This window comes from Zootoca vivipara, chromosome 2 (genome assembly GCF_965207765.1).
Source record: "Zootoca vivipara chromosome 2, rZooViv2.hap1.1, whole genome shotgun sequence".
In the NCBI taxonomy this organism is placed as follows: Eukaryota; Metazoa; Chordata; class Lepidosauria; order Squamata; family Lacertidae; genus Zootoca; species Zootoca vivipara.
In genome coordinates this window covers 103422631-103435214 of record NC_142584.1, presented here as the reverse complement: position 1 = coordinate 103435214, position 12584 = coordinate 103422631, and the positions used below count along the sequence as shown (strand labels likewise).

The 12584-nt window shown below is 48.1% G+C and overlaps 1 protein-coding gene across 2 annotated transcripts in view; it reads right to left on the bottom strand.

Moving 5' to 3' along the window:
* The window catches only part of CAMK1 (calcium/calmodulin dependent protein kinase I), a 55739-nt gene that overhangs the window by 25424 nt on the left and 17731 nt on the right, over positions 1–12584 (bottom strand). For both annotated transcript variants that reach the window (XM_060271243.2, XM_060271244.2), the window contains exon 3: positions 9448–9579. In XM_060271243.2, coding sequence (XP_060127226.1) covers positions 9448–9579 — 132 coding nt within the window. The remainder of the gene's footprint in view (positions 1–9447; positions 9580–12584) is intronic.

Below are 12584 nucleotides of genomic sequence, written 5' to 3'. Positions count from 1 at the left end.
CCTGGCACATGGAAAGGGAGGGAGAGGGGGAGGAGCGGGAGGAAGGGATCGCAGGCAGCAGCTCTCCATGGAGATGGGAAGCGGAATTTGAGGATACGGAAGAAGAGGTGTGGGTTTCACCGAGGTCGACTACGTCAGAGGCAGGAGAGGACTGGCAGAACATTTTTACTCCCACCAGCTCTGACGCCACAGACTTTTTGGGATTCCCGTCTTCTCAGGGGAGGGGGAAAGATCGCAGGATTGGGAGAAAATTTTTACACCCACAGGCTCTGATGCCACGGACTTCTTGGGGTTTCACTCGTCCCCAGCAAGCGGAGAGCCCCTAGGGAGGGGGGGAGAGGAGCCTGGGAGGGGGGTGGATGTGAGGGACAAGGGATACAGGGAAGTCCCTCCCATCTTAAGTTCCAGCCCATCCCCAAGTGCTGGAGAGAGTAGGGAGAGCTCTGCCTCCAGCGGAGAGTCAGGAAGTGGTGTCCGAGGCTCAGGCAAGGTTGTGGAGCCCATGCCCCAGGTGGGACAGGAAGTTGGGCGCACGGGGGGAAGGCCAATCCCCCCAACTCCCGAATTGCGACGCAAACGTAGGGGGAAGAGGTTGGGTCTCCCAAAGCTTTTGTGCTGGAAGAAAACGCGCCAATCGCCATTCGGAGGTTCTGACACCTCACCTTAAGCATGTATATAGATCGTTCTGACCACTGTAAATAATCAGCACTTAATAAAAGCCTAAAAAGACTATGCTGGAGTCGTTACTCTAGAGTAGCCACATCAGGCCCTCTGACAGCTTGCTTCCCAGCTTCTCTGCCAGGCAAGGCTATTTTCGCAGACCCCATGGCAGAGGCAACTTATGAAGGGTTTACTTTCCGCCCCGCCCATAAGCGATATGAGCATGTGGGGAGCACCCTCTAAACCAGGCATAGGCAAACTCTGCCCTCCAGATGTTTTGGGACTACAACTCCCATCATCCCTAGCTAACAGGACCCGTGGTCAGGAATGGTGAGAATTGTAATCCCAAAACATCTGGAGGGCAGAGTTTGACCGTGCCTGCTCTAAACACCTGTTTTTACATGCTCTTTTTCTTTTATTCAGTCCCTTTGCCTTCAGATCGCCAGAGAGGGCAAGGGAACAGCACATCCGAGCCCACTGCAATACAGCTTCCTGCCCAACAGCTATTGAGCAGGGTAGCAGCGAGAGTTCCCTGTGCCATTTTGCAGCCCATAAGTGTGGGTTGGTGGGTTTTTTAAAAAAAGCATTTTAAACATTTGTTTCTGGCCTTTGGCTCACTGACATCCTCTTTGGGCTCTGGGGAGGGTCTCCTCACGTGCCACAATAACTTTCCAGCTCTCTCCTGCCACTTCCAAGTTTGAGACGAATTATTTATTTCGCAGTGGTGCACGTGGTTGAGCACAAATAAATCATGCGCAAGTGGGGAGTTGCCTGTTCCTTCGTTTCAAAACCAAGGGGTAGGGGTCCAGGTGGCAACTCCCATCATAGCTGCCAAGTTCGGGCCTGAGAAATAAGGGACTGGACCAGAAGTAGCAGACCGGAAGTAGCACTGCCGCCATTTTGGAACTGGGTGGAGCATGCTCAGAAGCTACTTTTGATGCTGCTCTGCCCTGTTCCAAAATGGCCGCCGCACCAGAAGTCGCGCTGCAGCCATTTTGGAACTGGGCAAAGCAGCATCAAAAGTTGCTTCTGAGCATGCTCCGCCCAGTTCCAAAATGGCCACCGCGCCACAATAAACCGGGGGGAAACAAAAAATTCCGTTTTTTTGGCTGGGAACAGCTGGAAAAACGGGGGTTTCCCGGGGAATACGGGAGACTTGGCAGCTATGACTCCCATCCTTTTTATTCCTAGTGTTAGCCACAACCAGCACCGGCTGTGCAGTATCGCCTCTCCTAAGGGTCTCCACTGTACAACTTAGATGGGACACTTTTGGCCCTCCATATGTTGTTGGACTCAAACTTCCACCGCTCCCAGAGAGCACAGTCAATGGTCAGGGATGATAGGAGTTGTAGTCCAGCAATATTGGGAGGCCAAACAGAGGTTTCCTCATGCTGCTTGAGAGGAACAGGCTGACAAGTTACTTTAAAAAGAGAGAGAGAGATAATGTCCCCGTGATAAGCTAGTTGCTGTGCGACAGAGCTATGAAACAAACAGTCCCCGGAATCAAATCTTGCCTCTGCTGTGAACCCAGCAGGTGCCCTTAAGCAAACTACTGCTCTCAGCCTCAGGTCACTGCCCCACAAACACACACAGAGAGATCTACAATAAGGGAATAACAGCAAAATTGCAGGGTTGTTGTAAGGATTCCCGAGCTAATGTATGTGAAGTACTTGACTGAAGAAACGTATGGGAAGGGTTAAATAAATGCTACACACACACACACACACACACACACACACACACACAGTGGTACCTCTACTTACGAATGGAGCTCCATCCGCCATCTTGGATGCGGTTTAGATAGGATTTTTTCTACTTACGAATTTCTAGATAGGGTTGCTTCGACTTACAATTTTTTTCTCCCAATGCATTCCTATGGGATTCGACTTACAAATTTTTTCTACTTACAAATTTGCATTCGGAACACATTAAATTCGTAAGTAGAGGTACTACTGTGTGTATGTGTATATGTGTGTGTGTGTGTGTGTGTGTGTGTGTGTGTGTATATATATATATATATATATATATATATATATATATATATATATATATATATAAAATATATTACATACTGGAAAGAATGAGCACACAAGCCAGAAACAGCTATTTAAATATATATGGAAGAACGAAAGAAACAAGCGATATTTTTTTTAAAGAAATGCAGGGTATTGCCACACCACACAGACCAGTTTGCAGGCATGAGGTGGAGCTTTGTTTTAAGGGGGCTTAAAATGAGTGTTTCGGCTTCAGAAGATTTAAAAAACAAACAATTTTGTAAAGGTACGGATCTGCGTCACTCACTTGTGCTGTCACTGGTAGGAGTCAAGAAGAACCTATAGGTGGGGAGACTCGTGAAAATTCATAGGGGGTTGTGGGTGAGCTACACACTTAAATGTGCAGCCATTGTTTTTGGTGACAAAGGAAAGTCAAGTCCTCCTTCAGTGCTGAAATAATAATGTATAGCAATTTGGTATAAAAGAAGAAAGAAAGAAAGAAAGAAAGAAAGAAAGAAAGAAAGAAAGAAAGAAAGAAAGAAAGAAAGAAAGAAAGAGGAGGTGGAATTCAACATAGCGGTAAGTGGGGTTTACATGCATAGAACAAGGTCCATTAGTGCAATGAGAATTCCCTCCCTTTCAAGCAATCCCTAAACCTTCTCTGGGGTTCCCCCCACAGAGCAGCTTTGGGGGGGCACAAAGGAGGAGGAGGGACAGGGATTCCTGTTGTGCAAGTAGACCTCTTTCCTTGCACACAACAGCTTGGATGAATCTTGGATGAAGAGAAGGTTAAGGGGTGATATGATAACCATGTTCAAATATATAAAAGGATGCCATATAGAGGAGGGAGAAAGGTTGTTTTCTGCTGCTCCAGAGAAGCGGACACGGAGCAACGGATTCAAACTACAAGAAAGAAAATTCCACCTAAACATTAGGAAGAACTTCCTGACAGTAAGAGCTGTTCGGCAGTGGAATTTGCTGCCAAGGAGTGTGGTGGAGTCTCCTTCTTTGGAGGTCTTTAAGCAGAGGCTTGACAGCCATCTGTCAGGAATGCTTTGATGGTGTTTCCTGCTTGGCAGGGGGTTGGACTGGATGGCCCTTGTGGTCTCTTCCAACTCTATGATTCTATGATTCTATGAATCCCACCCAGAGGAAAATAATGAAAGGAAACCAGTAATCGAAGCCTCTCAACATCACACACAGACACACACACACACGGGCAAAAGCCGACATTAAGGCAGCAATTAAAGGACAAGGGAAAGTCATCAGTGATCCCACTGAGCCGTGCTCAAGAGGAAGTGGCGAAAGTAGCAGAAGTGATCAGCAGGAAGCTTTCAATTAAAGTCACCCCAAAAAGGCTCAACAGCACTGGTCAGGCTGTTGCTGGGGTTTTCGCTCTATATATACTATATTTGCACTAGTATTAAAAAACAAAGCAAGTCTGGGGAAAAAGAAAGCCATGGGACTGCAGCAATTGGGGAATGATGTCATCTGGAAGCTACCTTAACACCCATATCACATTCTAGAGCTGATTTTTATTAGTAGGAGACAGACGGTCACTTTTTATGTGTACAGGAGCTCTTTCCTTTAACCTCGCCTCTTCCCTACCCTTCCACCTTAAGCAGGAGAGTCACTATTGAAATGGGTTCTTTGAGAAATCACTCACTAGTTCCCGGAAAATATTTCCTTTAAGTGAGCTTCCCAGTTTCAATGGTCCACATTATGGTCATTGATCAGGCATCCCCAAACTTTGGCCCTCCAGATGTTTTGGACTACAATTCCCATCATCCCTGACCACTGGTCCTGTTAGCTAGGGATCATGGGAGTTGTAGGACAAAACATCTGGAGGGCCGCAGTTTGGGGATGCCTGGTCATTGATGTTGGGCTGGTTGGGAGAACCTGCCTTCGTTTCGTTGGACCCGACACCCCAGAACTCATAGCTTTGGACCCAGAAATCCTGTGGCCCAGGGTTGTTGCCAAGGCACAAATTTACATATAATTTGTATGTGCTCATGTATGTATATAATATGCCTCTGAGTAACTTAGAATGGCAGATAGCTGGGGGGGTCTCACGAGCATCGTGCCTTGCATTATATGCCCATCAACCCCAGCCAGCAAATGGTCAAGGATGATGGGCATCGGAGTTCAGCCACGTGTGGAGGGAACTCGGTTTTCCACCCCTGTACTAAGAGGATGGGAAGTGCAGGTTCCAACTCTGTAATGGAGACTCCAGATGTGGCAGCCACCTCTCCTGAATTTCCCTCTCCAATGCTCATGACAGAGGTCATAGATTAGTTGCCCTCGCTGAACATGAGAGAGTCGCAGGAACGAAAACGTGGCATGCTCTGGGCACAAGGAGACACTGCACAGTGCCAGCCAGCACTATTTTCAGAAAGGCTGATATCCCAGGCCCAGATATCAGTTGTAGGAAATTACGCGCCCATGCACGCAATGCAAAGAGCTGTTGTCACGTGATCAGGCTGGCAGGCCACATGTATGAGGGGAGAGATTCCCTGCACATAGGGCGCACACATGCGCAGACCTCTCTGCAGCTGAACTTACACAAACCAAGGCATGCAGCATTAGCTACTCCTATTGAGGTCACATTCAGATGAGCACTCACCTTATTTCTGCCAACAGACTTGGCTCACAGTCTCACTGGGCTTTTTTATTTTCAGCAGGCAGCAGCTATACCTTTTCAACCCTACCTATGCAGAACAGCTGGAAACTTGCTTACTTTAAAAAAAAACGGAAATTTTGGGATCCTGAATTCCAAGCCCAAGTTCATTGCTTTTGCAGAACAAACAGTGGTAGCTCAGTTTTCGAATATCTCCGCTGACGAACGTTTCGCTTTTCGAACGTCGTAAACCCCGGAAGGAAATGCTTCGGTTTTCAAACACACCTCGGAAGTCGAACATGCCACACAGCTTCCATATTGAGTTTTCAGATGTTTCAGGACTTGAACAGTCTTCCAGAACAGATTACGTTCGACACCTGAGGTACCACTGTATATACATTTTGCAAGAGCAAAGCAAATCCTGAGTTGTGCATGGCTATATGCATGACATCCAGAAATATGAAAAGTGTTGCGTTGGCACATGAAAACGGGACATGGATAAGCTATGGTCCCTTCCATGCATCTACAGCAGCTCCTTAGATTCAGGTTGAACCAATTTGGCCGCCTAGCCCAGAACTTTCAACACAGGATCTCTTAGTTCTGCTAACTGAGGACCAAGCTTATTGTGATGGAGTAGTTATGTGTATTCACTGAGGCCACTGGTCTATCTAGACGGCCATCTGTCATGGATGTTTTAGTTGAGATGCCTGCATTGCGGGGGGTCAGACTAGATGACCCTCAGGGTGCCTCCAACTGTGCGATTCTAGGATTCTATGAAATCAGTATACAGTGGTCCCTTGGTTCTCAAACTTAATCCATTACGGAAGTCCGTTCCAAAACCAAAGCGCGCTTTCCCATAGAAAGTAATGCAAAACGGATTAATCCATTCCAGACATTTGAAAACAACCCCTAAAACAGCAATTTAACATGAATTTTACTATCTAACGCAGTGATGGCGAACCTATGGCCCACGTGTCAGACATGACACGCAGAGCCCTCACTGCTGGCACATGCCCCATCGGCCCATTTGCGCTGCTGTTGTTGTTTCCCCCCCCCCATTTGTTCTCCCGCTCCTCCTCACGCTACAGCTTGTCTCTGCTGTTAAAAGCCGGATCCTTTTTGTTGTTGCTGCTGGTAGCCAGAGATTGGTTTTTTAACCCTTTCTGTGCTGGTTTTTCTGGCGCTTTGGCAGATGATGATTGGGTGTAACAGCGTTCATTTTTTAACTCGTTCTGTGCTGGTTTTTTTGGCGCTTTGGCAGATTATGTTGGTGCTGCGTGTTAGTTCCAGCGAAGGTATTATTCGTCATTTATTTCTGTTCTCTTCCCCCCCCCAAAAAAAGCGCAGCAGCTTTGGGGCAACCCCCCCAAAAGCAAAGCAACTTTTGCACCCCCCAAAAAACCTCCAAAACTTTGGTCAGCAGCTCCCCGCAAAAAGCTCAACAACTCTGGGCACTTTGTGATAAATAAGGGGTTTTTGGTTTGGTTTGGTTAAATAATTAGTTTTTGGTTTATTAAATACAGTTATATATTACAATTATACATTTTTGTTATTTAAACTATAAATATCGTGAAATTATGGGGTTTTTTTTCCTCAAAGTGACACACCACCCGTTATGCTTGGTTTTTTGGCGAATTTTGACACACCAAGCTCAAAAGGTTGCCCATCACTGATCTAACGAGACCATGGATCCATAAAAGGAAAGCAATAAACGATGTGCTGCAGTCACACAATCAACCCATCAGTAGCTGAACTGGGTTCCACACAGTCACACACAAAAAAGCCGCAAAAACAAAAAGAAAAAAATAAATAGCAAAAATAGACAGACCTCAGCGTAACACTCAAATTGGAAGCGTCACACCCAAAACGGATCACAATTGGCTTCCGAAAATTGTTCACAAACCGGAACACTTACTTCCGGGTTTGCAGTGTTTGAGTTCCAAGTTGTTTGAGAACCAAGGTACCACTGTACCCTGCACTGACTGGCACTAGCTACTCAGGGTTCAGATGGGGGTCTTTCACTGCCCTGCCTGGAGATGCCAGGGATTGAACCTGGGGCCTTCTGCATGCAGGCAGATGTTCTACCACTGAGCTATGGCCCCTGCCTTGCTCACATGTCAAGGTGGGGAGAGGTGATCTCTCCTAAGTCCTACAAGGGCTCGCCCAAACTTCTGCTTGTGTCGTGCCTAGAAAGCACATGTCCAAGCCATTCTCCACTTAACCACACACTTCCTAGGCATGGATCCGAGTGTCTTCCCCTTGCCCCACTTCATTTCCACAGAAACCCACTCTTTAGCTCTAAATCAGAACAAACAGCAATCCATGGGGAAACCCAAATTGCTGTTTACTCTGACTAAGCGCTAAAGAACGATTTCTCCAGCAGGTCAAGAGGAAGTGTGGCTAAGCCCTGAGACTAAGGGGGAGCTGGCTGGCTGGCTGACAATCAGTACCAGCAGAAGGTGGGCTGAGAGATTGGTGGGGGAACAGACAAGCAGCGCCACCCCCTGAACTGGTTGTCAGGAAGAAAGCAAGAGGTTGGGGGCTGGTTAAGGGTAGATTGAGGTTTGCAGGGCACTGCTTCATCCACTCTAATGGACCAGTCTCCACTAGGTTGCCATTGGCTACGCCAGTTGGGGCCGATGGGGTCTAACAACATGTGGAAGGCCAATGGTTTCTCATTCCTGATGCAAAAACCATATAGATTTCACCTTGGTCTGTTCCCCAACATTCCTGGTCATGCACATGAAAACAAAACAAAAAACTGAATGAGGAAGACACGGTAGGGGGATGCTTGCATGTGTCCGAATTTGATAAATATATTACATCAGGGTGCCGGATGAAAGCACAGAGAAAACTTTGGGTTTATTCCTCATGGTCAACAAAGCCATTCTAAGCATAGGTTTTGTTGTTGTTGTCGTTGTTTAGTCATTTAGTCGTGTCCGACTCTTTGTGACCCCATGGACCATAGCACGCCAGGCACTCCTGTCTTGCACTGCCTCCCGCAGTTTGGTCAAACTCATGTTCGTAGCTTCGAGAACACTGTCCAACCATCTTGTCTTCTGTCGTCCCCTTCTCCTAGTGCCTTCAATCTTTCCCAACATCAGGGTCTTTTCCAAGGATTCTTCTCTTCTCATGAGGTGGCCAAAGTATTGGAGCCTCAGCTTCACGATCTGTACTTCCAGGGAGCACTCAGGGCTGATTTCCTTAAGAATGGATAGGTTTGATCTTCTTGCAGTCCATGGGACTCTCAAGAGTCTCCTCCAGCACCATAATTCAAAAGCATCAATTCTTCAGTGATCAGCCTTCTTTATGGTCCAGCTCTCACTTCCATACATCACTACTGGGAAAACCATAGCTTTAACTATGCGGACCTTTGTCGGCAATGTGATGTCTCTGCTTTTTAAGATGCTGTCATAGGTTTTACAGGTGGCCAAGCTGCAGCCAAGAAGGTAACACCAGCCCTTGCTAGCTCATACAGTGGTACCTCAGTTTACAAACACAATTGGTTCCGGAAGTCTGTACTTAACCTGAAGCGTACTTAACCTGAAGCGAACTTTCCCATTGAAAGTAATGGAAAGTGGATTAATCCGTTCCAGACGGGTCCGCGGAATACTCAACCTGAAGCGTACTTAACCTGAGGTATGAGTGTAATTGGTTCCGGAAGTCCGTACTTAACCTGAAGCGTACTTAACCTGAAGCGAACTTTCCCATTGAAAGGAATGGAAAGTCGATTAATCCATTCCAGACAGGTCCACAGAGTACTTAAACTAAAAATACTCAAACCGAGGCGTACTTAAACCGAGGTATGACTGTACTGGTATTGACATTTGGAGAAGGAGCAGGAAGGAAGCAGAGCCTGCAAGGAAGTCGTGTAGTTTACCAACATGTAGCTACTAACAGAACAGGAATAAGGGAGAAGGAAGACCAAGTTGCCTTTCTGTCTATCACCCCACCCCAGTGGTTCAGGTAGCTTATTGCAAGCGCCATTGCTTTGTTCTCAATGCCACACATGTGTGCCCTGGGGGTGTGAGGGTCAGCAGGGAAGGGATGGCTGTTTCCACCTTGCTCCGCTTCCCAGGGACTGTTGGACTGGAACAGAGTGAAGGACTTTTGGTTTGACCCAGCAGTGGCTGTTCTTAAAGGGAGGGGTGGGGAACAAGAGGGAGGGCCACTCACTTGTGTAGCACAGCTATCTCATTCTCGATACTGCTCTCCTTCCCTTCCAACACCTTCTTGGCAATGCACTTGATGGCTACCAGCTTCTGAGTCGACCTCTCTTCGGCCAGGACCACCTCGGAGAAGGCACCTCTGGAAAACAGGAGGGAAGGGGAGGAAAATGAGACTGTGGAGCAGGCCAGCTCAGCTCAGCAGGCGTGTCCCATTCTTAGCCAGGTATGCAGGCCCCCTAGTTCAGACGGCCTGGGGGATTCAAGGTCATCTCATAGAAGACACTCTCCGGTAGATGCAGGTGTCTATCAATAGGGGTGACCCAAAGCTGATTATTGGGGTACACATGCCCACTTCCTTATTTATCATTTTCATCTGGGATCTGGGGTCAGCACACGTTTATGCTGTGTACAACCCAGAGATCTTTGGATGAAGGGTAGTATACAAATTTAATAAATAAAAATAATAAAGTCAAGTGTTTTGGCTGGAGAAAATGACTGCGGATCTTGAGACACACACACACACACACACACACGGTCACGATGCAGCAGACCCAAGCTTATTTCGGATCTCAGGAGCATCTAGTTCCTTAAGTTTTCTGACCGAGATGTGTTTTAAAGTCACGTGCAAAATAAGGAACTTGTAAGCAACTTCAACGTCGGGCACAGGAATACAGCATGAATGGAGCTCCAAACAGCGAAAGCTATGGGGCGAAGCCAACCCATAAACATAGAGGGGTGTGTGGGTGTGCGCAGGCAAGGCCCCTGTCATCCTCTGACCTGACATCCTGCGAGCACCAGGCCCTCCCCATCACACCCAGCTGGATCTCTCACCCAGCCGCTGTCACCACAGCAACCTGCAGAATCTCAGCTATTTATAGGAGAGCATGTGAGAGATGGCACCGGGCTGGCAGGAGAGAATGTGCCAGGAAGAAAGGGGTGAGAGGAGGAAGGGAGGAAGCACTGGGTAAAGAATTCGGGAGAATGCGCCAGGTAGGAAGAAGACAGAGACTGGGCACACTGTGTCCCAGCAAAGGGAGGAGGTGAGTTTAAAAGCAGAACCACACATGTTGCATCCGTGTAAAAGCAAACCTAGCCAAGTCCTCCAGGATCTACAGATGGATTAGAAAGGGAAAGGGATTCATAGCCTGGCACCCTGGCCACTGTCCATGCTGCCTGCAGATGATGGGAGTCGTAGTTCAGTGACATACTGGTTTCTTGGCTAGCCTTGGCTGTGCCACCTACAGAATAAGAACACAAGCTGGCAAACAAAGGGCACTATCTAGATTCCCCTCCCTGCTTATCGCTGGTTCTTGCGATTAGAGCCCTTTGGCTTTTCATCCCCATCTAGGGCAGGGGTAAAAGAGGGTGGGGAAATGGCACAGTTTCAGAGCCGAATGAGCTCCGTCTCTGGCAAGGAAGGAAAGGGTTTGTTATCTGTACAAAGCGGCACTCGGAGCCCGAGCCGAGGGAAGATGGGGAGAGGCAGGTTCTGCGAGGACAGACAGAGCTCACAACCTGCAGCCCCCCTCCCCTCCATGGCACCATATGCCACCTGGCACCATATGCCACCTGGCATTAGCCAGTGAGCCCTGTTGCCCTGCCAGAGAATCCGCCCTGCCAGCTGCTTTTTATGGTCCAGGAGAATTCGTAGGGGGATAAGGCTATCGGTGGGTACACATGATAGGTATCTACTTCCTCCACACAATCAGAGAAGGACCTGAATACCAGTTACATACATATTTGCCCATCCAACTCAGCACAATGACTAGCAGCAGCTCCCCAGCGCTTCAAACAAGTGTCTCTCCCCGCCCTACCTGGATTGGCCAGGGGTTGAATTTGGGACCTTCTGCATACAAGCAGATGCCCTACCCCCTGAACTATGGCCCTTCCCCGAGTTGCTAGAGGAGCATCTTCAAGAGCAGGCTTTTGCCCTCATGCCATGCTTGTGAGGTTCCCAGGCGCCTCTGACCGGCCACTGTAGGAAACGGGATGCTAGACTAGACCCTTCCTATGTCCTCGTGAAAAACAAAGTTACGCCACTTCATATGATGGCTTGTGAAACCTGCTGTCCAATCTGGCTACTCCCACTTCCTCCTACCATTAAGGGGCTGTGAAGCAGAGCCTGACTCTACTAGCTCATAAGTCAACACACACACACACGGCAGCTCGCCTAATTTAACAAACATAACAAAAATCTGACGCCACTGTTTTGCATTATCATTCCTCCCTAAGCATGCATTTTACCACTTTTTAAATGATCCTGGCTGAGAGTACCCCCTGCACACACACCCCCCCAAAAGGGTTGCTAAAATATATTCAGGAGCTGACTAATCTGATTTAGGGATAGAGACGCGGGTGGTGCTATGGGTTAAACCACAGAGCCTAGGGCTTGCCGATCAGAAGGTCGGCGGTTCAAATCCCCGTGACAGGGTTGCTCGGCCCCTGCTCCTGTCAACCTACGTAGCAGTTCGAAAGCACGTCAAAGTGCAAGTAGATAAATAGGTACCGCTACAGCGGGAAGGTAAACGGCGTTTCCGTGTGCTGCTCTGGTTTGCCAGAAGCAGCTTTGTCATGCTGGCCACATGACCCGGAAGCTGTACGCCGGCTCCCTCGGCCAGTAAAGCGAGATGAGCGCTGCAACCCCAGAGTCGGTCACGACTGGACCTAATGGTCATTGGTCCCTTTACCTTTACATAAAAGGAGGTTGTCACCCTGAAGTATTTGTTGTGCTAGCCCATTGCAGCAAAAGCAACTCAAGAGTTTTGTGGCACCAGAAAGATTAGCAAGTTTAGGATGGTAGAAGCTTTCCTGGACTAAATCCCACCATCAGATGTGGCGGGAAGGGCTGACCTCAGCTGGCAAGTGTGGATGCTTAGGAATGCAGATCAGGTGTAGAACAAGTGATGCTTTGCATGCAAAATTTCCCTGGATCAGCCCCTAGTGTCTCTAGGAGGGCTGGGAGAGACCCACTGCCTGAAACCCTGAAGAGCTGCTGCCAGTCAGTGCTGACAATATGGTGCTAGATGGCCTGGACTTTGTATGAAGCAGGTTCCTCTGTGTTTATGTATGTGTATACAGAGGGGTTGGTAGGTGATACATTAGAGCCAAACTGCCTTGAAATGCACGAGGCAGAATCATAGAATT